General features: G+C 42.6%; 1 protein-coding gene across 4 annotated transcripts in view; it reads right to left on the reverse strand.

The window, feature by feature from the left end:
• gse1b (Gse1 coiled-coil protein b) overlaps positions 1 to 26949 on the reverse strand; it is a 166750-nt gene that overhangs the window by 26417 nt on the left and 113384 nt on the right. Inside the window, exon 1 of one of the 4 annotated variants that reach the window (XM_080885777.1) lies at positions 25 to 303. The exons of the other annotated variants lie outside the window; for them this stretch is intronic. Within the exon in view, the coding sequence (XP_080741903.1) occupies positions 25 to 58 (34 nt within the window). The 5' untranslated portion in view covers positions 59 to 303. Of the gene's footprint in view, positions 1 to 24; positions 304 to 26949 lie in introns of those variants that run through there. 4 annotated transcript variants of the gene reach the window in all.

Genomic DNA, 26949 nt, shown 5'->3' on the forward strand with positions numbered 1-26949 from the left:
AAAAGTGTGATCGAAGCTTCTTACTGCACAAAGGAGTGGAGCCGCCTGCATCTCCCATGCCTGCATCTTCTCATTGAGCCCAGCCCAGTGCGCACCGGTAACGAGCGCCAGGACACACACCATCTTACTGCTCCCTTCTCTCTCACTCACTCCTTGCCTATCTCTCTCGTCCTGCCCGTCCACTCTCTCCCTGCCTGCCCGGCTGCCTTCCTGTCTCACAAAGACCGTGTAGAGCTTATCTAACAAAGCAACACACTACGCACGCCGCCTCTCTCTCCCCTCCGTGCTCTCGCTCGTTCTCTCTCTCTAACTGAGAAAACAGAAATTCTTAGGCTAGCAGCTGCTGCGATGTCACATGACCTCACCCCCACCCCCTCCCCACAGTCTCCCTCACTCCTCCTCCTCCACCCTTCTCAACCTATAATTCCTCAGCCATTTGTAGATAACAGACACAGGCATGCATGCCCTGCAAAGGCGAATTGGAGGAGGGGGAGGGGAGGGAAGGAGGAGACGGAGGAGGAGGAGGAGAAACAGGGAAGGGTGCTCAGCCGGTCATCACATCTGACCTCATTGCTGGCAAGCGTCATGAAGCGTGTGCGTGTGGGGTCGTGTATGCATATGCATGAATGGAGGGGGAGCAGGTAGGTGAAATATGCGAGGCTCCCTTTTTTTTTCTTAAGACAAATACAAAGAAGTTAGGAGAAAGAAAGAAAGAACATGCCCTGGCCTGTGTCAAGCCCTACAGCACAACACAGAAACTCTTTTGTAAATTATTAGCCTCAATTCAACTCAGTTCAATTTGCTTTATTCACACATTTCCACAACTGAAAATTCTCAAATTAAAGTGAAACTAAGGCTATTTCAAAGCAAATACAAAAAGAAAATCATTCTTCTCCTTTTTACAGGAATCTGTAACATTTCACACAAATGAGGATGTCATACCAAAACACACACACACACACACACACACACACACACACACACACACACACACACACACACACACACACACACACACACACACACACACACACACACACACACACACACACACACACACACACAGGGGTTCCTTTGAGTAAACACACAGTATGCCACAATTAAAAAGAGCTGTTATCAGGGTGGGGGAGCCTAATGTGTAATAGTGGTTGGGGTGGAGGACTCAGGAAAAGGGTAAAAGTGTGGGTTTGACTTCCCCTCTCTGTCCTGCTGTCATAGCAGGGGTGTGAATGACTTGTTTTAGTCATTTCCTCCTTCCGCCACTCGCTACTTTTCTCAGAACAGCAAAGGAGCAAGTGAGCGAGAGATACAATTTTTAGGTTAAAACAACATAGTGGCCAGCATTTCGCCAAATGCCACCTCCCAGAAATCCTCTCTGTTCCTCGAGAGAAGTTTGTCCCTTGTGAACACAGGACCACCACAGTCATTGCTGTTTCCGGCCTTCTCTTCCATTTTTTGTCTAAAACCACGAAGATCAACCAGCTGGTTCTGAACAACACATCCTATCAAAGATTGGTGGTGTGTGTGTGTGCTTATGCTTCTATGTTCTGAGTAATCTACCAGCAGTCACGAGTAACATAACTCATAAGGAATCCTTTTCTCATGGTTTAAGTCTTGCTTTGTTGCATACACACACACAATCTATCCCCCTATCAGTCTGCCCTCATTTCCTGTCACCACCATCTCTCATCCAGTAAAGTAAATACCCAGAAATGGAAAACAAACAGTGGCATTTTCCCAGTTAGCTTCCAACAACAAAACAGATAAACACCTATTACTTTAACGTACTAATGATTACAAATCATGTCATCAGTGACAGTGTGATTATATTTCTTTCTAAACTGAGAAAACACAAGCCATGCACAAGCCGTGTAGGCTCTATTTTCAGACTAAGTGAAGAAGAAGACTACGATCTAAGGAAAGCATGAGTAATGTCTCTTGAATTTCCAGATAAGTGGGCCTGCTGTCATTTCTTAACATCACTCAGTTACAACACACTTGCTCAGGGTGTGCAGTGTCAGGCCTTTCATTCTTCAAACAACCAGCAGATGGCATCGTCTAACAGTCAATCAGGGGAATCCTCTGTCAGTAAAACAGCGTATGTCACAGTCCTTTAATCCAGTAATACACAAAAGAAAACGGATACAATTTAATGATATCGTTGTGGATTAAGAGAAGGACAAACCAAGGTTAAGGATGTTAACGCAACATTTACAGAGATATGAATAAATTAGATCTATTGACACTGGAGCAAACGCTGAGCATTTTTTCTGACAACCCAAGGGTTAAAGGAGTCTATTACACACCAAGCTTACTGATGCAATTAACCCTTTCTGTTACGCCCTAAGGGAAAACAAATACAAACCCCTGAAAAAGAATGTAGACTACAACAGGCTACATACAAACATGATTCTACGCACCCACAGAACAGATTGACTGCTAAATGGCATACAGTAAACGCACTGTTTTAACACCCAGCTGGGAGAGAAGCAGATCACTAACTCCCATAGTCAAACAAACACACTGACACACACAGTTCCACCCTTTTGCTGGTTGGAATGCAGATTAGGCTTTCATGCGCACGCTCGCACACACGCGCACACACGCGCACACACGCGCACACACACAGGGAACGTAAATCCTCTTGGCTACTGTATGCCCTGGCCAGTGGAGAGATAATGCAGTGGCAGCTCTAGCGAGTGGTTAATCTTTAACCAGGAAGGGATTTGCCTATCAGCTTGTTAAAACTAGCAGTGTCGTGCTGCTGGCCCATCTATTTGATCCAGTCACCAACCTGTCTTGGCCAAGTCCAATACAGCACGGACTGAAACTGTACTGCCAACTGACACATGACAACTAGTGCGTTTCCATGCTTTACTTCACTCAGGCAGCAGATGCCTCTTTTCTCGAGGCATGGTAAAGCACACTTCAGTCGTGCCACAATATTGTGGCTCTGTTTAGGAACAGAGCCAAACCGGTCAGTGTCTCGCTTAAAATGAGCAATAAAAATGTCATTACAATAAACCAGTTGGCTCAATGCATGTGGTCGGGCAGGCGACTGAAGCACAGTTTCTAAAAGCCTTGCTGTGCTCAGCTTTGAATACTTCTGTAGCTCTAATGTAATATAGCTGTGTGGTCTGCTGTTGTGTTCCACTTCAACATTCCAGTTCTTATTTTCGTCTACAGCATGAACGCTGGTTTCTCATAATCTGTTCTTTGATGTACTACAATGTAGTATCAGAGCTATATTTGTCAATACAACACAAACATTTACTCCCACTACTTCAAGGCTAAATGAATTCTAGCACAGTTCGTTCCCTGATTAGCAAAGGACATTTGATATTTGTTTTTTTATCAACAGGCCAGTATTAAATATTTGAATAAGGAACATTGAACAAGATGTTAATGGAATGCTTGAACTTCAAGTGACGTGCGTTTAGTTCAGTTTTTGCAGACATGCCTCAAGCATGTCATCAGCTAAGCGTCTCGCCCAAAAGTAAGAGGAAAATTATTTTTTTCTTACATTATGGGCTCTAATCAGAGTTGCTCAGCAGAGCTAAAAACTGATGGCAATTCCCAGAGGGAAAGCATATATCAGCTAGACTGTCACACCTAAACTTCAGACAAAGTCGAGAAAATCAAGTTTCGACTTTGTCCAAAGATGGCCTCTTTCACAAACAGACAACAGGAAATAGTCTGCATCACTAGTGGAAATATATAGGTTTAGATAAGAGGTGGCGCCTGGGTAGAGACAAGGAGACAGGACACAGCGTGCCCACTCACTCACTGCGAGTTCTCCAAACAGTTACTTACTTATTCAGACATCCGACTGATTCTGTAGTAGGAAGCTGGAAGAATTAAGTCCATTTAATACTTGACCCAAATTATTTGGAAAATGGTGTAACATATGTAACTCTTCTGGGTTATTACCACAAAGGTTCAGGGCTGCAGTGCACATGTGACCAAACCTTTAGCCTTAGCAGCTCAGACACTGACAGAGGAAGGATTTAGAGTCAATTTGATGAGTACATGTCATCGTGACTGGTTGACAGAAGCTCAAGGTAGCACAAGATGTGCTGACAGGAGGATGAAATAGATGACAGGAAGCTATGTAAGAAGTTTAACATGAAAGAAACTTCAGATTAAAGAGACAACAGAGACAAACGAGGGTTCACAAAACAGCAGTTAAGTAAGCTGCAATTAAGGTTAAACCAACCTAGCTAAACAGGATGTAATATGAGCATAATATCTGCTACCACTGCAAAGTTATCATGTGCCTAAAGCCGGCCAAAAAAAGACTGCATAGCAACAGGAAACATAACTCTGCGGCTAACTAAATCTAAACTTTGAGTGATATACTGTTTATAAATGGTACTCATGTATCCATAAACAGCTAAGGTTGACCAAAAAAAAGATGATCTTTAAGGTGCACAGGCAGCTATTCCAAAACAAAGAAAAACCACTTGACCAAGGACATAATATCAAAGGTGGTCGTAAATGCTCACAGATATGAGTCTGGATATTAACAGTGCAAACAGATGTATGTTTCATCCTCACTCGTGAACACACATTCACACATACGCAGACTATCCAGGAGCACAGCAGGATAAACCTGCTCTGGTAGTTCCAAGTTTGTTTGACTTCTTAGATGAGATGTCATAGTCTACCCTCAGGCACGATACAGCGGACGTGTACGTGTGTTTCCAAAGACACACACACACACACACACACACACACACACACACACACACACACACACCTACGAGTGCCATCTCTTTCACTCCATACAAAAGACAAAAACCTAATATCAGAGAAATCCTGAAACAGAAGCACTGTGGCTGCAGAGAAGCTGAATCAAAGGCGACAGTTCCACTGGAGAAAGATGGAAGAAGAAAAGGAAGACCAAGACAGAGGAAGAAAAAAATCACAGTGGTGGTGTAGGAGGAGGGGGGTGGGGAGAGGGTGGGGGGCTGAGCGAGAGATCAGTCAAGAAGCCGAAAGAGAGGGAGACAGCATTGCCTGCGTCTGAGCTGTCATTATACAGCAGGCCTCCATTATGGAGCTACAGCAGAGAACAGAGTACATCTCTCTCTGACCTGGCTTGCTCACATTGTCCTACACACACACACACACACACCTAAACACACAAGCACGCAGACACCACTGTGCAACAAGCAAAGAGAGCAGTCTTTCTGTCTTCTACGTTGTGAGGCTTTAAATGATACGGCTGTGTACGTGAACGTGCATGTGTGTGAACACCTTATTATTCATCCCTCACCTCCTACTTCTCTTCCTCTCGTACACTCACTGTTTTCACCCCACCCCCAACCTGCCTTCCAGCAGCCAGCAACAAAAACACAGAGATTTCAAAAGACCAGCCGGCATCTCTCTCCCTCTCTTCACCTTCTTCTCTTCAATTCTCCAACACACACACAGCCACAGAGAAACAGTGTGTCCTCGGGGCAGGCACGAGCTGAGATGATTTTCTCTCCTCTCCTCCTCCCTGCATCCGACTTACCCACCCCAACAGTGCCATTTCCTCTGTCTGTTAATTACATAGCGGCTGTGGTAGGGGTGGCTGGGGTTGTGGTGGTGTGTGCGCGCGTGAGCGCATGTCATCTTGGGAGTGTGTAGTTGTGTTCTCGGAGATACCAGCGTGGGCGTATGACAGAACAGTCTGGTTACGCTTCACAATGCTGCTTAGAGAGTGTGAACACACACATGCAGAGATACACATTCAGCCACACAAACACGCACAAGAGCCTCCTGTCTGTGTTTCTGGCTCTTTGTGGTCGATGCCCCAGGAGTCAAGCTGCTGTCTGTATGGCTGTGCCCTCTGCAGCCTCTTGCTGAGGGGGACACAGCCTTGCTGCTCCCCTGATGAGAGGGCCTGCTTCAGCCCCAGCCCAGCTGTTCGTCAGAAAGCATGGAGGCTGTTAGCTCAGATATTACCATGTCCTGCCAACTCCCTCTTTTAATCAACCTCACCTGTTACAGAGACTGAAAAAGGGTGACAGATTGGCTCCGAAAAAGGGAGGGCGACATTACAAACGTTACAGATCTCCCACACATGAACTCAAAAACCAAAAGACAAAAATCTACCATGGAGCTTATCGTCTTTTCTGCACCTGTGTTTCTTTAGCGTACTTTTAGCCACATAAACTGATACGTACACAGGCACAGATGACACACACAATGCTGACAAATAAGCAGACAACCTATATATCCCACAAAGCTGAATAAATTGTATTGTTCTGAACTGTGATACTCTCAGTGCTTGGGGACATCATTGCATGTAACATATTTTGGTTGTTATCATCATTCAGCTTGCTCCCTCCTCCTCTCTTTATCTCCCTCCACAAGCCTCCTCAGGAGATGAGCACAGTTTTGGTTTTTTTTGCTGGATTCCCTACATACACTCCTCACTTCATCCGCTCTCCCTTTTCTATTCTCTCTGTGATGTACTCTTCTGGGTTGTGGTTGCCTAATTAGCACTGCAAGTGCTCTGCATGGGCCCTGACTCCCAAGCGGCACCGCCGCACACACACAAGAAGACACACACAGCGACAGACATGCACACAGCACCCACTTGACTTTCCATAGCTGTTGCTGAGAGTTAGCCTGTTGTAATCTTGTAATTGGTATAATTGGTGTGTGTTCCCGGTCGTGCATGCGTGTGCGTGTCCAAATGTGTGGATGCTGCACGGTTTGACGAGTGAACCTCTCTTCTCTAGGCGAGCACGAAGAAGGCAACCCACTGTCACCATGGCCAAATCTTTGTGAGTAGCCACAAAAACAAGGCTTTGCCACAGAGCTGAGACTTGTGGTGTCCTTGATACTCTCAAGTACTTGACAAGTACACCATTTGCAGAACAGTCATTCATTTAAAAAGTGATTTTAATATTTCACAACGTTCGAGGGTCAGTCCAGATTAATCACAATGGCTCTTGCAGTGCTTAAAACTTCAAATAAAAATTTCTCAGTAATATTACAATGAATTTGAGCATTGCTTGTTTATTAGCTAGACCAGCGAACTGTGTGATTTAAGATTAGATCCACAAAGAATGCAAAAAGAATAAGAAGTGGTTCAAAAGTGCAAATGTTCATGACTTATCTAGTTAGCACAGGGGAAATCTAAGGATCTGTAAGATTAAAGCTAGAACAGTTACACAACCTTACAAACATTTAGTCAGTTGTTACTTGGTTATTCAACCAAAAGAAAAACAGCTGACGACAGATATTTTGACAACAGATCACTCAATTTAGTCATGCAACACTTTGTCAGGTTCCAGTTTCTCAAATTAGTTTCTTTATCCTTTCTTATCTTTTTTCTTTAATTTTTTTTAAATGATCAAACTTTTACCTTTGGCCTTTATAAATCTTTATAAATTGCATTATATTTTATTGTTTACATTTTTTATGATTTTTTTTATAGTGTGCATGAGAAGAAATCATTATTAGTCATAGAATTAAACCATTCAAGTATATTAAACTTTCTGTTAAATGTAAACATCCGTTTGTGTTCTGTGTGTACATACAACACAGGTGCCTGTACTTGCCATGGTACTGTGCAAATGTAACAAAAAACTGGATTGGCTTGCAACGATCCACAGATTTTGTGGTGCAGAATGTATTAAGAGGCAATGAAGTGTGCAGCGTGCTTGTGCAGGTGTTGAGTACATCGGCATGATCTTTCTCAATGGCTTACTCAACATTTAAGAGATTCACTTGCCATCCTAAAAGAACGACAAAACAGTTGATTGCCATAATGCATACATCCATGAGATTGAATAGACTGGGAAAACCATGCAGCGATGTACCCCCCCTGTGTGTTTATGTTATCCGCTCACTAAATTACTAATTATTAGAAATTATGTCAATCGGTTGCAATGCAACGAGAAACGCACAAGGTTGATGTGATACTGAGATAAGAGACAACGCGTATGGAAGATGTGAAACCGAGATATAAACAAAAATACAGAAAGAACAGTTCCCAAAATGCATACGCTTTTAGTTATGCAAATATCAGCCAGCTAAAACAAGCCTAGCTGGCAACTAGATTCTCTGTGAGAGCACGTTTAACACGGCAACTGTGGCCTCCACCAACACAGGCATGCAGCTCTGTCCATGAGCTTATTAAAACACTTGGCCGCAAAATTGCTTCACTTCTTCAGGCACATATCTGACCTTGTACTCATACACAATGAGGCATGCTAACAAACAGACACATACAATATGACAGTCAGCTGATATGGCAGATATCGCAGAAACAGAGGAAAAGACAGAAATGGAGGAAACGAGAGGCAAAGAGTCATGTTGAAGAGAGCTGGAAGCAGACACGGATAGAGGCAAGATGAGATGATGATGTGATAGCAGAAGAAAAGGGCTTTGTTGAAGAGTAGCCCTTAGCACAAAGCTGTTTTTAGTGTGACTGGAGAAAGCACAAGATGGACAGAATTGTGCTGAGGTACACACACCAAAAAAAAAAAAAAAAGGGTTAATGAAAGAGGCTCTACTTGGTGAGGGCAATAGTCAAGTATGGTCAGTATTGAGTGTGTGTATGATTCGCTTATCTACTGCTCTCACGTTGCCTGTGTTGTGTTTATTTGGCCCGTGCTTATCAGGCTCTGGGGTATGACAACGACAGCAGCAAACACGAGCTACACAAACATACGCATATAATCTAAAGAGGTGGTTTGGTCTGCTCAATGTAGCAAGAGCGGCTTGTGTGAATGAAAATGTTTTTTTTAATCGTACGCCTCAGGCAATCAAATCCAAACTGAAGCTTCAGAATACAAAGTTGAGACTGTGACAAAGTGGCTGGAAATTACTCCACAGATGAACACTGCGCCCTGTTGTCTAAATGAAATCACGATGGCTACCAAAGCAGTATGTCTCCAATGCAGTTCAGGGAATGGCTCTCGAAGCATGGGACTCGACCACAATGGAGAGCAGTGTGACTCACCTTGCATCTATAAAAACTGCCCGCACAGTCCTCATGTTCGAAAAAGAAACCCTGAAAAATGTGACACTAAACTGGGGGAAACAACGATTTAAGCTCCAATCAAGCCAAAGTGAATAAAAGTGTTTCCAGTTACGAGAAGTAAAATATGGTACGGTCAGAGAATATGTATAAAAGATTAAGTCAATAAAGTGAAGCCACTGGAGAAATGCTTTAAACCTGCATTCGTTTAATGCCCAGCACAAGAAATACTCCTTTGGTTGCAAACAGACAATACAGACTGTATAGAAAGTCCATACTTCTAGATTGATTTATGACCTAGTTAAAGACTTTCCTAATGAGTTTATAGTTCCAATTTCTACTTCCAAATCTTAATTAAAACAGCACAATGTTCACTGTGTGAGTTATGGTCCCATACAGAAAAATATAGAAGGCAGAGAAGGTTTAGGACAGGGGTCGGCAACCCTAGGCACGCGTGCCACGGCTGGCACGCGAAGGGTTAACTGCACGACCATAGCTGGACTGGCTATCGGGCATACCGGGCGGGCATTTGCTCAGTGGGCCGATGGTGATTTTCCGTTTTTATGGGCCGATGATTTTTTATTTTTAGTAACGGTATAAATAATGAAATGTGGTCGATTGGCCAGATGCTGGCCGGTGCGTAAAAAATAACTCAGTTGTTTGGTGGTGGTTATGGCGGAGCTTCCACAGATTCAGTGACATTAGCAAGTGGTGGAGGCCAGCAGGTGGATGAGGGAAAGGGAAGGCAGGAGGAGCAGGGACCCGAGGCGGCCGCCGGTCCGAGTGTCAGGTGAATTGAAATTCAGGTAAGAAGTTATGACCTGCAGTCTATCTGGGTCAGATATAAACCAAGTTTAGATGGAGTTTATTTTTGTTGTGCTGACTTTTTACAGTCAGTTACAATAACTCGTACTGTGTACTAGCGAGCATGATGGAGTTTATACACCTGGGTGGGTGCTATGATTTTACTGATAGTGAACTTTATTTTATTCATAAGGTTAGTTAGTAGAGTTGCCAACCATCCCGTAAAAAGACGAATCGTCCCGCATTCAGAGAAAATATTACGCGTTTCGTATTGAGCTGATAAGGAACACAGTTTGTCCCGTACTTCAGCTAGAATGAAAAAAAAAACAAAAAAACACAAAGCTGGATTTATTCTGTCGTTACGCTGCACAGCTGCCTCTTCTTCTCTCATTCTCTCCCCCTCCCTCTCCTGTTGCTGCTTCAATCATGAAACTGATCAATGATCAGCTGATCGGCTTTTCTCTCTTGTTTGTTTATTGCCCACTTTGCACCAGAAAGAGGAAACCGCCGGATGTCGTGTTAAACAACAGCAGCATGTTTAAGCTTGATCAGCTGTTGTTAGAATTTACTTAATATTAATTTCCAGTATCAGCTGATGTTTGCTGGAGCCACAGCTGTTAAAGCTGCTGGTCATGATGTCGGTTTGGTTATCAGGTGAGAGGGAAACATGAAGATGAAACCAGGAGATGTCCTTACTGAATCATCAGAGCTGAACAGGTGATGGAGAAACAGGTTTACCTTTTAGGTGACATGAATGAGTTGAAGGGAAGTTATAAGGGAAGGAAGAAATACACGGATACATCCGTAGATTCGAGACAGAATTCACAATGTGTTTTTGGGACTTTCAGGTGTATGGACCAATGTTTTATTTTCTGTTCAAACCAGAAAGTTTTAATGAGCAGCTAGACTTGTCTCGCATTAACTGGCTGAGTTAATGCCAGTTAATGCAACATCGAAGCAGCTGGAATCCATAGCTGTGCGTGTTCATGGAGCTTGCATTTTCACCTGCTGGACATCACTACCTGACAAGTTTAACTGTCTTCAAAACAATGCAGAGGCCTAATTGACAGTATTTGGTTCTACATATCTGTGTGAGCAGACTTTCTCTCACATGAGTGTCCTCAGGCCATCTGAATGCTGGACGCTCAGAGACCTGTGTCTCTGAGTGGGAGACCAGAGATCAGAGTGTATTAACAAACATGCCATATTGGCTCAGTTTATTTTTCTTATCATTGTTGTGAGGAGACCATAAATAGCATTTGCACTTTCTGTTGTACAGTTCATTTGCTGTTATGGAGTTCTTGTTATGGATAAAAAGTGTCTTTTTATTTTTTTTGTTGAAAATAGCTGATAGCTATTCGCTGCCAACATCTGCAAACAAATATAATTCTATAAAGTGGTTCTATATAGTATGCAACTGTTAATATAGAGCGTTATTAAATTTATTGCTAATACAATCATATGGCAGACTGACTTCTGAGGAAATTTTAGATGGCACTCATCATCAGAAAGGTTGCCTACTCCTGATTTAGGATATGGCTACACAGAGGTTGATAAATGGCCATCGTATGAGCATGCTGTGTCCTCTTTTTCTGAGATCTACTCACTCATTACACCCAGCTTTGAAAACAAACAAATAAATAAATGAAGTGTTCAAGTTGAGGCTTCAAAATGGGACTTCCCAACCCAATGTGTAACATTGTGGCCATCTTTTAAACACAAACTATAGTTTCAGGTGCTGGTTTAGCTCAGTGCGTGCGCAGACAACCACAGGCCGAACGGCTGAGAGTGGCAGGCCCGGGTTCTAGTCTGACCCTTTACCACATGTCTTCCCCCTTCTATCTCTGCCCCCGCTTTCCTGTCCTTTCTTCACTGTGCCTCTCAAATAAAGCTGAAAAAAGGCCAAACACAAACTATAGTTTAACTTGAGGTGAACATCTTTTAGGTGAAAAATGGTAAAAGGTTAACTTGTGTGAGAGTGATAAAAATCCACACTTACAGATGAATGTACGATACGAGACAACAATGCCCCGACACTAATTTCCACGTTTAACAAATTATTCTGATCATGTAAACACAGGTACAATATACGTCCTACTAGTTTTTACCTCTGAAATCTCAGATCTACTTGGAATATTTTTTCAGCAATGTGAAGCGATCCTATGCAAGTAACCCTCATTACAAGGACTTGAGTCTACAAATTGAGGCCAAGACTCTCATTAAAACTCTCATATTCACGTCTACTTGCCATCAGTGTAACAACTTTACATATTTAAATGCACTTATATCAGGTAGCTTTGACACTTCGTACAGCCTTCCTGATCTATTACTGGAGAATTATGCTACTGTTACTGAAGTCCTTCGTTTTTATGTAAAATTAACCATCTAGCCTCAAAATAATGTGGTGTGTCACAAGGCATGTGAGTGTGCCAGGCTGTATGACAACGCCTTAATGTTTTTAAAAGCATGCACTAACCAACACACACATATCATACTGATAAAACTAAGCAATGTTTAACAGCAGTGCTGGGTGACAAGAAATGCATCTCTACACATTCTACAGAGCAGGTTTAGCTTGCTCTCATACACAGAGTAAACAAACACACACACGTAAAGTAATAAGTGGCTTTATTACTGGAAATGAGGAGGAAAATGTTGCAGGCCTGAGAAAAAAAAAGGAGGACATCAGACACAGGAAGCTGTTGGCTCTCTGGCTCAATACTTTACTACTTCTTTCTACCTGTGGAACTGTCTGCTTGGTCCTTCACCCAACGTCCCATCTGTCTTCTCTTCAGATAAATACTTTATGACCTGTTTGTTCAGCTGTCTTCACTGGTCATCACATTTACAGCTTACATTTACTACGGTTTTTTTAAACACTCAATAGGAGATTCTTAGAAAGACAATCAAACACACAAACTCAATTCGTCCCAAAGGGAAAAGCCATGAAATCCAAGGTTAAACCTACAAAATCTAAGACATGCCCCATGAGAGTTCTAGCTAGGGATACAGAAGGGCAAAAACACAGAGAGGGAAAGACAGAGAAGGAAAGGAAACATGGCAGAGGGTATGTAGACAAAACAGAAAAAAGCCCTCAATTTCCTAAACGTCCCTACACTTGTATTCTCTTCCATCACAGAGCCGGACCACAGACGAATCCAGCCCTGTCACACAAAGAGAGCGGTAAATGCACCCACAATTTCATACCACCTAAGGACATTGTTGTGATGCTAGTAAAAGCCAAGCCTCACCCAGTAAAACACATCCCATTCTCTGTAATAGAGAACTATGTAAACCCATGCAAAGGCCTTTCTACAGTCTGTGCTATTCAAAGCTATCAATGTGGGCTGTTGATAAGAAAATGCAAAGTGGGTCACCTTTAACTCCAGGCTCCTTGTGTAAACAGTACAGGAAGCTGCTTGGGACTGTCCTAATCACTCTCTAAACAGAGCCAGGTGCTGTTGCCACAGACAAACTGTCACCAACACTCTGCTCAACACAGCTGCTGTCTAGCCCCCAGACACTCACAGCACTGCAGGCTACCACAGCATGACAAACAGCACAACGACACCTGAAAACATGCCAACCTCGTATAAGTGCTCTCGCAGCATAAAGCTTCAAGAACTTTTAAATGGCAGATTACAACTGAAAAAAATTCTGTTCCTCAGAGCAAGATTTGCATAAGTAATCTCCTACTCTTATCATGTGCTGAACCATCAGAGACATGTAAGTCTGTGACAAGAGAGGATAAATCCAACCAAAGTCAGCTAACTCACTTCTGCCAACAACACTATATTTGTTCCTCTTAGTATATATAATATCTTGCTAAGACTTAATTTTCACAAACTGTGGTAGACAAACAAAGAACACTTTTTAGTGTCTCAAAACATTACTGGGCAATCAAAAGGTTTCTGTTAATCACTCCGAAAGGTAATGCTTCATTTAAAACAAGCAGAAAATAATCATTATCAGCAGGTGCTTGTTCGCTTAAACTAGGCCAGGCACAGTAGAGGTTTTCCTGATGAGGAAACAAATTGCATCACATAGAGAAGTTGCATTACAGTTAAACATAAGTAGGTGATTTAATACTCCTTGATGGCTGATGATCAAAAAAAAAAAAAAAAAAAAAAAAAAGACTGTAGACGAGATCAGGCAGACAGGCAAAAACTGAATGCTATTAATGCAGAAAACTCAACTACTATCACAACCAGCAGAGTGTTTCATAGGTGCAAAGTTATTATCTTAAGTCCACCAAACAAAAGAGCCATCACAATTGCATAGTTGTGGTAAAAACAACAGGTACATTCATGCAGCAGCCAGGTTTTTATCCACCTTAAGTATGAGCCAAGCAAACTGCACCGCCCCACCTCCATCTAGTTTGTTACGCAAAAAGGAGCTGAAAATGCTTTTCCAGTTTTCAGAAGTGCAGTCAGCAAATTATACATGAATACTAAAATACCAAAACTGTGCATCTGTGTCCTGCATGTCTATGTAGTTTTTATCAATAATGTTGGATTATTAATTACAACCTGGTTAAATTTAGATAACCCTAACCCTGCCCTCTCTATTAGCAATGACTGATCCTAACCCAGCAGCCTTGTGACATAATCACTGTTCTGTTTATATATATATTAATGTGCTGTAGTGGGGAAAAACAGACATGAAAATAAAACCCCTAACAATTCTGTGACATCACTACTTCAGGCTTTATTTTAAGAGCACACAATTTGCAGTCCCATTGTAATAACAGAGATCCCTAAATAAATTAAAAGCAAGATTAGAAACTGCTTCTCCAGCTGAATGACAGGTTTTATAAGATGGAGAAAACACAGGACATCATCCATTCTGCTCTCAATCTACATCCACATGAATGAGTTTCATTTTAAAATGAAAAAAAATCTCTATCCGAATGAACATGTTAGCATGAAAACATATACTGGAGTTGTCGCAAAGCAAATATGGCACGATGGGAAAGGAGTACCCGTGAAATAAAAATAAAATGGCACAAAGTGACCTAGCTAGATGGTTTTGGCTTCATTTATGTGTCTGATAATACCCATCAGGAAATGAAAGTAGCAGTTTGTGTCACTGGTTCCAACATTATTCCATTTAAGTTTAAATGTAAATTTAAATGTAGCCAAAGTTACTGTTTTTGAATTGAATTAAAACTTAATAATCTGTCTGTATCCTCAATTTTTTACATCTAATAAACATTTGGTGATTACGAACAGTTAATTAAAAGACATATTGTGCTGAAAGGCATAACATCAGAGGGAGTGAGAGCTGAATCTGTGAAAGCAGTCTAATTTGGACTGGTTAAATGGCAGGTTGAGCATGTGTTCATGCGGAGGATTTCCTGTATGAAACACAAATTAGTGAAGTGGTGACACCGGCTATCATCAGAGGTAAAAGATGGCAGTTGTAGGCTCACGTTAACCGCACTTGAGGAGAACTCCTAAAAGCACCTGGCCTGCAACCACATATCTAGCATATGGCTTAATCTGGATCAATATCTTGACTAAATACACAGTGAATGACAACCGTAAGATACATTTACATGATTTCTTTTGATAGGAGTGAAACTAACTCTATACATATAGTGTCTGTGATAACCAAAATACCTGGGATGACACCATTTCCTGTTCTATTCTAATGCCAACTGATGTGCCCCCCCCTCATTTACTTTTAATTGTCCTACACTGTATTTTTTTGCCCTTTACCCTACTGTAAGCCATTTCTGGCTCTATTCTGAGAAGCCGGACTGTTTCCCATGTCAGTTACAGTAAGTAATGGATTAAACACCTCGGAGTTATGCCAAAAATGTCAGAACAAAGTCATGACAGAGGGATAGCCATGTAGCAATGAATGACCTATCTCCACCACCAGTCAGCAGCTGTTAAAAAGAAAGCAGGAGGTCAGATTCCCTGCTCTTGCAGTTATGGCAAAGCTTATCAGCAGCAGCTAAAACACACAACAAGGCTCCTTCTGGCTACAGATAAACTCAACCCGCCGCACGGTGCGTGCAGTAAAACCTGTTGCTTCACCGCTGTGTTTGCTGGCCGTGTTTTAAACCCAGGTTGTGTGACGAGACTAACGAGCGGTGTGTGCGTCTGTTTCAGTGTGTTCCCCACAGAAGAAAGAAAGAAAGAAAGAAAGTGAAGGAGCGCGTGGGATGTGGTTCAAGACGGTCCACCTGCCACGCGCACGCGTACAAACACGTACAGGGAGAGATCCTCCAACCCGACAGCACCAAATGGTCAAGATGCGTTAGCAGTCACATTTAGAGGAAATGCCCCGAGAAGCAACACAGAAAAGACAACTGCGAAGGAGCCAAACGAACTGAAGACTGCGGATTAACAACAAAGTAAATCCATCAATACAGTTTTAAACAGGCTAAAGAGTCCGTGTCAAAAGGGTCTAAAGTGAGCGTAAATGGCTTAACGCAGAAACCCCGAGCTATGCTTTAATGGGCTAATAACAACAGTGAACCGGTAACAACGTTACAAGAAGTTCATTTGAGGGGGTGGGGGGTCGGCCGCTTTTCTTTAGACCTTCGGGTAATCTGCATTTTAAAACACGATTATATTAAAGTCCTTAATAACAAGTGAGTAACGATATATAAATACTGAGCGATATTAAGGGCTAGATGGCCGCGTGAGCGCACCGGAGCGGCTCATTTTCTTTCTCTTTCTGTTGCACTCACTCTCTCTTGTCTCTTTTTCACACATTAGCACGCACACACAAAAGCACGCGCGCGCACACCAGCGAGGGCTACACACACACACACACACACACACACACACACACACACACACACACACACACACATACATAAGGGCTCGGCACCGACCTTCGAAAAATAAAATGAAATAACTAGCACCCGTTTCCTCGATATAGTAACGACTTCCTCAACAAACCCTCGCCGCATGTTCGCTCGTATACACAAACAACCTCCAGGTTTGAAAACAGATTCACAAAAAAAAAAATCACTCACCGCAAACAAGTATGGGCTATTCCAGTGTTTATAAATTGGTTTAAAAAAGGTTTAAAAAAAATCTCCTTCCGTTAGCGGTGAAAGCGTTGATCCATCCTCCGTCGAGAACAGAGACCGTGCACTTTTGTTGTCACGCAGGAAGCTCCGACGCCTAGCGAGGCCACAGCGACGGAGCACAGCAGAGCAGAGCGCCGGAGAGAGGAGGAGAGAGGCGGCCGGCTGCCGGGAGCCGAGAGGTGGAGCTTCCGCCCCGGCGGGGGCCGGACCACAGGCACACAGAAAGACTGGCAAGGCGGAGGGGGGCGGGGGGTAGAAGCACCTGCTCCCTCCCCGTCACGCCCCCAGTCAACAGGGCTGACCTCGCATAGTCATCCCAGAGGGACAAGAATGCACGTTAAAGGCTTCACCAGGAGGGTTAGACTACTTCCTGATCAGTTAAAATTAAATTCGCACTAAGTTATCCTGTGATTTAAATTTCTGTTTCGTATGTACGCATGCGTATGTATACTAATATCTAATCTTAGTATTAGTACCTTGAATAGTATCTTACGAAATACACTGATACAAAATAGATCACTTAATTTAATCACATAATCCAATAAAAACAGATATCATTGCTCTTTTGTTTTGCTAATTACCACTACAGCGTGACAACACAGGGTACAGTACTCTTTTGCACACATCTCTGTTTCAAATCTCCATATTTTGTCTCATTTTCTGTCTTCATTTATTTATTTGTATTTATATATTCCATTTCTATTGTATATATTAATCGGCATCTGTGGGTGGACCGCAAAGAAAGAATTTCATTGCACAGAGAAATGCCTTTTCTCTTGTGACACATGACAATAAACACTTTGAATCTTGAATCTTCAAAGTAGGTAATTTAAAAATGAAAGTAATTCCAGCAAATGTCCACAAGGGGACAGCCGACCACAAAAAGCACACAGAAGCCTTTGCTAAAAATAAAAAAAAAGCCTTTACCCCCGTCTGGCTTATCAATGGTTTTACTGTGGATTAGATACCAGCGACTGCACAGGCTGTAAAATCAAAGCCAAACTTGTAAACAGTAAAGACAGGGTGTTCTCGTGATGCCAAGGATGAAACTGAGGATTAAGCAGGTGATGGCTGGGGAGGGGAGAGGTCTGAGGGCCTTTTGTACTTTGTGGTGTACACTGCTAATTTAGGGATGCACTGGATCAAATGTAAGCTTAATTCCGTATAGCTCATTTGTGCGTACTATTAAACGGTAAAGCACAGCAGAAAAAAAGCACTACCCAACACGCATGGCGTGCTCTGTCAGGCAGCATAACCCTCCTCTATGAGTGAGCGCATTTGTGCACCACATGTCACGTCTTTCATCCATGTGATAGTGTATCATTCGCCTCTACTTGACCTGTAAGAGAGAGTGAGAGAGCAGGTAGACAACAATGCCGCACGGAGACTTCAGCCTTTGATGTACCTCCTGTCTGTTCAGCTCAGCTCTGCAGACACTATAAGGATCTCCTTTTCTGTTTAATTCGTCAAATAGACATTTGGGCATTAAAATCTATTTGCTGACTCAAAATGTTCAGTCAGTTAGTATTTTTTATGGTCTTTTTTTCAATCACTAATCACATATTAGCTATTAGACTTTAGTAATTTATTGTGATTAGTCATTGTTGAAAATTAATGAGTCATTATTAGAAGATAATCTCTGGCATCACAGTATTTGAAATATTCATAAATATGTTTTGTTCTATAACAAGCATCAGTGTGACTGCATTAATCAGTGAGAGAACAAAAGGATAATCTAATACATTTGAGAAAAAAAAAAAGTTTCTTAATTCCTTTAGTCACAGGCCAACGTATTAGAAGCATGCAGAGCCTCATTTTGATGCGCAGTTTAGGAAACTATGTGATTTTACATATACACGAGTTGGAAATGTAGCTTTTTTTGTGCCTCTTTCCGACCCACTGCATATTAATACAAAGCTGCAGTATTTAGCACACAGTGTAATTAACTTGTGTCCAAAAGAGTGTGAAAACAACTTCAAAACGCCTGCGCCATGTAAAACCTCCACCAAGTGGTTAAACGTTTATGTTTTCATCCACAGTGTCGGGTGTACACGAATACTTTTCAACGAACACACATTTGCCTTTTCTTAATTGCTACATCTCTCTCAGCTGTAGGTGTACTGCCGTGTAACTATGGGAGTCTGCAGGGCATTTCTGTTCTCCTCCTCCTTTCCTCTTTCACCAGCCTTTCTTCTTAACCTCCTGCACCTTCCTCCTTTGATACTAAACATCCCCCATTCCTACCATCCCTCATTGATTTGACTACTTGCCAGTTCACATACTCGCTCCTAACATCGCCTCCTCCTCCTCCACTTCTTCATTTTCTCTACAGCCTTTACTCTCCTATGCATTACTTCTCCTGTTTCTCCTCTCTCTGGCTCCCCATTTAGCTTTCTCTCTCTTGCTCTCTCCGCCTCCCTCTCTCACTTGCTCTCTCAGCAGCAGACCTGGCCTTAGGCATCGTTAGCTTAATTTAATAAAGGGGCTTAAGCTTTTGAGAGGCTTTTGAAGGATCTGACTGCTGTTCATTCATTACAATCTATCAGCCACAAGAGACACAGCCTTGTTGCATGGCTGAGAAAGGGATCGAGTGTGTGTATGTCTGTGTGTGTGTGTGAACATGTGTGAGTATGCCGGTAAGGTTGTAATAATATTTGCTGTAATTATTAGAGCTATGATGGAGTCACACACCTTGTGAACTCTCAATTCACTTCTGGTCTACATCGTAAAGTGCCTGCCTGTATGCATATGTATGGTGGAGAGTGGCGTCTGGTCAAAGAGCTGCCTACCACTACAAATGCATGCACGCTTTCCTTCCCTTCGGCATCTTAAAAAAAATAAATCTTCACCTCCTTTTTGAACTCCCTCAGTTCTACCAAACGACAAACGCCACAGATTCCCCCCCACCTCCTACTTCACCTCCAAGCTGACGACAAGTGGCAGCTCTTTTAGACTTCACCATAGGGAGACACAGTCAGAGTGGACGGGTTGGAAAAGACTTCAGCCACCCCTGTGGACATTGTGCCTGGGTCCCTTTTTTTAACACTGAGCTTAATATCCAGACTATACTAGGCTTTGCCTCCTACCTCCATCACCCACACAAAACCTTAGCAAAGCAGCGATCTCAGCAAGCACAAAGGATTCAGGAGAAAAAAAAATCATCAGGCTTTGCATATGTCTGTGCATGTACAGACATATGTACATTTGTGCCTGTGTGTGAGAGAGCGAGAGCTGGAGGGCATATGCTGTACCTCTGGGGTGTGTGTTCCACATTCTTCCAAGCCAGATATTAAATTAAGGCGAGAGATGTAATTAACATGCAGATCAGATGCCACACTGAGGACAGAAGGGGTCTTCAGTCAGTGACATGTTAGACAAGAAAGAGAGAGTGATGGATGGAATGACAGATAAAAAAAGAGGGAGAAATACAACATGTCCCACATTATTTTCTTCAGTTACTGACCTGCTGTCAGTACTGCATCACCAGAAAAACAGAAAGAAAGTAGATAGCTGCAATTAATGATTAGATTACCAAGTAAGTATTTTCTTCATTAACTGAATAACTGGTTGCTCTGTAACAGCATTTCAACAATTTGCAAATTATTCGGCAATTATGTTTTTAGGCAAATCAATTAAGGGAGTAGAGATTTCAGCCATTTTACCTTTATTTATATGTAGATATACCATGTGTTGTACAATAATACAAGATAAAATTGAAGTTTTACTCCAAACAGTATATAATATTGTAAAAAAAAAAAATTAAAAAGCACAGTATTAGACATTTCTTCTTCTTCCTCTTCTCTAAATAAATAAATAAAAAAAGGCTTTCAGACCAACTTTCAAACAGCACAAATCTAAACTGCTTGCATGTTATAACATGCTGATGTAGGCTGTTGCTATGTACAGTTGATCAAATAAAAGTCTTGGAATCAGTGCTGCAAAAACATGGAAAAATAAACAACCAAATGAAATGCTGAGAATAGCAATAAACTGCCATGTTGCGGTAAGAAAACTGTGACCTCATGCATTATACGTCACTTTATGTACTGTCCTGTCTTGAGGGTGAGGCAAATCTCTGTATATGGCGCTCTCCATCACTACTGGGGTACATCTGAGTGAAACCACAAGTAATACTGGCATAGAAGTAGTCCAATATGAAGCCAGCATGTGACTGAATAGTGCTTTAGATACAACTAAAAAGCACAACTGATTTCTAATATGCCAGCAACATACAGCTGTTTTTTGCTGACCTTGCCTAAACCAGACCCCAGTCTCGTAAAGTATTTCCACTCATGCATATACTTTGGTCAATTATAAATGCAAGGGAAAGGCCGTCTTTAACCCTGTGCATGCTGGAGAAGACTTTAATGAGATTAGGGGAGGGATGCACAGCAGTCTCTTTTACATTTGCTTTACGTGGCTGTAAATATGCTGCTTATCTGCTCTGCCCCTTATCATACATACATGCAGGCAGTGTGCATGTATGCAGTTCCACAGGCTCACTCTTAGCACACAGAGAAGACAGGGGAAAAAAATGAAAAACTAAGGAATACATTTCTATATGTTGAAGAGACGTCGATTCAAACAGGAAGTAGGGAGGTGGTGTGTGGAGCGAGCATGCTCTGCTGTGTTCCCTCCTCACTCCCCTTCTCTGTGGGTGTGAGAGCAACAGGGGAGTGTGGTGAGGCCTATTAACAGACGAAGTGGTAATAGGCAGGGGGAGCCAGGATGTGTCTAAGCCACTGACCTGCCCATTAGCTCTCTCCACTCCGCTAAGCCCTCACATCGATCACCCAGCCACACATCATTGATCTGGAAAACCAGGCACGAGCGCACCACTCAGACATACCCTCCGTTTCTCAAGCCTCTCTTTTGCGCTGTGTGTGTGTGTGTGTGTGTGTGTGTGTGTGTGTGTGTGTGTGTGTGTGTGTGTGTGTGTGTGTGTATGAAGAAGAGAGACGGATGATGCGTCTGCATGTGTGGGAGGGGGTTGTAAATGTGTGTGACTTTCTACGTGTGCACTAACCCGTGTGCTCTTGTGTGGTTTATCTTTATGGATGTTAGACAAGCCCCTGGGTCTGGGTGGACATACACATTCACAGACACCTTTCATTAAACATGCAAAAGGGCAAAGGAATTTAAAAGCCTGCTGTTATATCATTCTTCCAATTATTCAAATAGATTCCACCTTCCCACCCCTCTGCTGTGTATAATTAACAATGTACACTCCTCGATTAACCACACTGGCATAAGCTAATTGTCAGCTGTCATTCTGAATGTTGTGAGACAGACACCCTAAACCCCTACGCACACACCCACACAAACACAGACGAGCAAAACAATTTATGACGTTCATAAATGTTCATACAATTGTGTGAATATGTATTTCTACACTTAGTACACCTCCATTTCTTGTTAAGCGGGATGCAGGTCCCGCTCTAAATGCAGCAGAAGTTAATAAGAGCTGAATGTTTATGGGTAATACCTCAGCTGCTAATTAGATCAAATTGTTCCCACCTCGCTGTTATTGTAGATATGAAACCTCTCTGCCTGTTCCTTTAGATTCAGCAGCAGACAGAGGTACAACAATATTTATTTTCTGATAAAGAGACAAAGAAACCAAAAGAGAGGGATGAAGGCAAAGTACCAGGTTAAAGGCATTATCATTTTACTGTGATATTTACAGCAGAAGGGAATAGTAGAGGGGGAGGGGGTACAGAGGGAGGGCGGGAAGGAAATTAAACGGAGCATCCAAAGAGAAAGTGTGGAAAGGAAAGCGCTGGGATCAGTACAGATGGAGACATGCATGCATGTCAGGCAGCAGCAGATGTGCTCGTGTGTTTCGGAAGAAATAGCGAGAGGAAATAATAATTAATAAATAGGAAGATAGAAGAGGTGCATGGTGAAGAATTGTGTCTGAGCCGTTTTTACATATACAAACACAAACAAGCGTCTTGTAAATTTATGCAAATGCGTTCTAACAGACAGCACAACAATCACTGGTACTATAGCGCCGTAGGTTGCCATACAAAAGACAAAAAACACAAAACATTGATATAGATGAATCAGCCTTTAGCTCAGAATACTTTACTCCAAGCTTTGAGGTGACACTCGGTTTGAAAGTAAGCTGTGATACCCCTTGTTTTTAGTTTGTATGGATTCAAACATAGGAATTATGTAAAGGAGTTTGACCCATTTGAATGAAAGAAGACTGCGAGTGCTATGTCTAATTACAAATTCTTTTGCGACTTGTGTATCACTTTTTAAATGCAACATAACCTACTAAAAGCTGGAATCTTTTCCTCATTATCCCCACCCTCTTCCATACACCCACCCCGCTCTCCTCTCACCCACCCCTGTAAACTTGTGCACCCTCAAACAGATGGCACAGGGATGATGAAAGCCAAACCAGTTATTTATCTAATTATGACTTACCACTTAACAGCATAATCTCCCCCTGCAATTGTGAGGTATTCAAATAGGGGTGATTAAGGGGGTTATGCAAATCTAAACAAAATGCCTGCAGTGGTGTTAGTACGAACAAACCAGCATGTCCACTTGAATGATCCTAATATAGACACGCTGCTAAGTTTTTAAGTGCTGTTTCTCAAATTGTTATGGTCAACGTGTCCACAAATGTACAGTATACCATGATATATGGAGCAGTAAATGTACAGGAGATGAATAAACGGAGAGAGAGAGACAGAGAGATTTGGCAAAAGCCAGGGTGAATTCAAGCCCATGCTAATAGGGTAATTGCATTGATTTCCATTTAGCTGCACTCTCTGATGTTATTTACAGCATTTAGCCCGGCAAACAAGCCCTCTCTCCTCTCTCTGCTCTGGGTTTGCTTTTAACCAGCTGTGACATGCTGTCAACCCCTTTTCCTCTGCCCTCTGTCCCCTTCACCCTTTTCACAACTGCCAAAAAGCCAAATACATTATTAGGCCATTAATACCAGTCATGCTTACACATCCCTCCAATCCCCCTCCCTCCTTATTTATTCCAGTATTGCAGTTCCTCCCTCCCTCTCGCTTCTCCTCTCAGGCCTGCTGGCATGGCCGCTGAGCTGCTTTGAAGTGCCCATGTTTATCCATTTGGTCTGAGATGTGGTTGTGCGTGGTGTGAGGTGGTCAGAGGGTTTTTTTTTACCACCCCCCTCGACGGACCAAATGTCAAGGTCTTCCAAGCGTTAAAGTCAAATCACGATTTTCACTCAAGGTGTTCTGGAGGCTCCCATCACAGCTGAGATGCACCTCCTCAAAAAGTTGTGGTAATAGCTGGTGCAAGAACTGTTTGTGCTTCTGTCCGATTTGCTCTCTGTATATTTGCTACAAGCATCGCTACCTGATGCTGAAGATCTGTTGTGCTAAAGTAAAAGAAAGTCTTGTTTTCATAATGCTAGTCAAAGCTGGATTCCTGTAAAACAAAATGCATGAGGAAATGTAAAAATGATAATGGGGCTTGTGCTGTGACAGATGACGGATTCAAATTCGACAGCCTATAGGAGTCTGTCTTTTCTCACCTGTCTCATTTGTTTCACACAATAGACTTACTATATGAGGAAATGAGTGTGAGAAAAAGGGCTGGCACTTTATTAGCATGCAGCAGACAGAGCATTGTATTAGCGCTGTATTAATGTGGTGGTCACGTCTGGGACACAGACAGACTGCATTAAGCTCATCATCCCTCTTCTGCACACATCAAGGACTCAACCAAGACCTGCAAGCTACCAAAGTAGTTAAAGAGCAACAGGATTTGTGGAACATCTCCAGCCACTGATTTTTGTGCTTTAACACTGCGGGAGGATATGCGGTCGCTATGTTATTATAAGCATAATGTATATAAGAGTGTACTGTGCGTTCAAGGTGAGCATATGTGTTCTGAATCTTGTATTCGTATAGAGCTTCCTCACATATGACTCACTTCATTCACTTAGAAGGACTGCGTAGGTGGCATAGTGGCTTCATATTAACACCACAGAAACACTAGTGTGCGTGCAATACATATATGTGAGTTCAGCATATGACATTAAAGCTTACCTAAAGCATACTGCAGTATCATCAGTTCCTGCACATTTTGTCATTCCCTTTCCCTGAACGTAGCAATGTTAGCAGGGTTGTAGCGCTCCAAGCCAAGTTCATCTGCATTCAATTTCACAAAGGCAGGAAAAGGCCAAGAAGACTACCAGCGGTCATCCACTGAATATGCTGTTTGCAGGTGTTGTAGCCTTTACTCAGTAAATTAAAGATGTTACAGTCAAAGGCAGAGGTAGTAAGATACATTTCTTTATGCTTGCTCTCTTTACTTGCTCTTTTATCACCTCTTATTATTTCACTGACTGTTGCAGGTCTATTAGCATCCACCATCCAGTCAGTGCAGCCATCTTTCATATCTACCAGTTCTCTTCCCTTGTGTCTCTCTTTGAGATTTTGAATTAGCTTAGATAATAAAGAGGAACACAACAGAAAAACGATTATGCTTTATAAAGAGACACAAGGCCCACGGTGAAGCATCATGTGCCACTGCTCCAAGTCCTGCTAAGACAGTGCTTTTACGAAGAAAACGGTGGTGTGAGAGCAAGTGAAAGTAAAGATCATTATTTTGCACTTTGTTTAGGTATGTTTTTCTCCCTTGCCTCCACTACTTTCTTTCTCCCTGGGGTTCAAACTGCAAAAGTGAGCACCCTACTATAAGACGATAAGGAAGGCTAAGGCGCTTGTATCCTTGCAGAACACACACACTCAGAGGGATAAGCTATGGACTAGTACGGATCCTTGATACACATAAACATGGAGAAGCAGACGTTACAAAGCACAAGCTCTCATCTCACTGCTAAGCAAGCAGGGAAAGGAGGGAGGGAAGATGAGGAGGGAATGAAAGGATTTAGTCTTCATCTGCGGATGAACATGCCATCTCCTCCTCCCTGTTAGCACAGATTCCCTTGCTTCCCTTTGCCTCTAATTGCCAATTCAGCCCTCCTTTCAGCTCTGTCAGTCTGCCCTCAAAACACCCACTGTCTTTGGACAAATGGGTTACTGATGACTGATACATGAAGTGTTTGGTAACACTTTACATTCCAAAGCAACATAAGCTATGGCTATGAACATTGGAAACACATTCTTTAAGCCAAGCACGCGCTTCGCACTCCTCCGACACACTTTCTTTGCATGCAGATGGTGTGTGTTTAAAGCCAGCAGGGCAAGGCCGCGCATGCAAGAGTATCTGCGATACGTGTGTAAATGTGCGAGCGTACTGGTCTGCCTATGTGAGTGCTTGACGTCTCACCTGGGGGACAAGAAATTAACACGAGCAAATTTTACAGCGTTCATTCCCGTTTTGCTGGTAACAAGACCATCTGCTAACCATACTGCCCCACACAGGGAGGGAAAAAAGGAGAAGCGGGCTGCACTGAAATCACTCCCACAATCCCTTTCTCTCTCTCTCTCTTTTTAGCTGCATCCGATCCACACTCTCTCTAGCACGGTGAGGGGCAGAGATAACACCTCAAGGCCATGGTATTGCTGCCAGCCTTTAAACCGCTTCGTCTCCCTCTGCCCTGCTCTCTGTGGTTTTCTTGATGAAAGAGAGGAGGCAGATCAGAGGAAAACATGGCAGTCCAAACACTTGAGTCCACAGCCAAGGCTAAAACCAGAGCACAGAGTCACGGCCCCTTCACCATCCACTTACAGCACAGACTTGTGGACACCCACATATATGGGGAAAAAAACCCCACATGTGCATACACACACCTCTTTTATTTATTTATTTTTTGGGCACTTACGACATCCACAATACTGCATGACTGCACCAGCATGCACAGACATGAAATTCTTTGTGTGCACGTGTATATGTGTATTAGGATAACGATGGGCTCCGGTGGGCTGTGATAAACCTTCTCTGACGGCGGCTTAATGAGGGCACTGCCTTTTGGCTCTTGCGTGTGTGTCAGTATTGAGGAGCCAAAACACAAAGACCCTGATTAATAAACTCTTAAGTACACAGGAAACGCGTATCAATTTCTCTTCTGTTCAGCATGTTATACATGTCAAGTTTTGATTCACTAACATGAAAAATGAAAAAAAAAAGAAAGTATCCCCTTGCTTTCCAC

The sequence above is a fragment of the Rhamphochromis sp. 'chilingali' genome (genome assembly GCF_963969265.1).
Source record: "Rhamphochromis sp. 'chilingali' genome assembly, chromosome: 6".
NCBI classification, from domain to species: Eukaryota; Metazoa; Chordata; class Actinopteri; order Cichliformes; family Cichlidae; genus Rhamphochromis; species Rhamphochromis sp. 'chilingali'.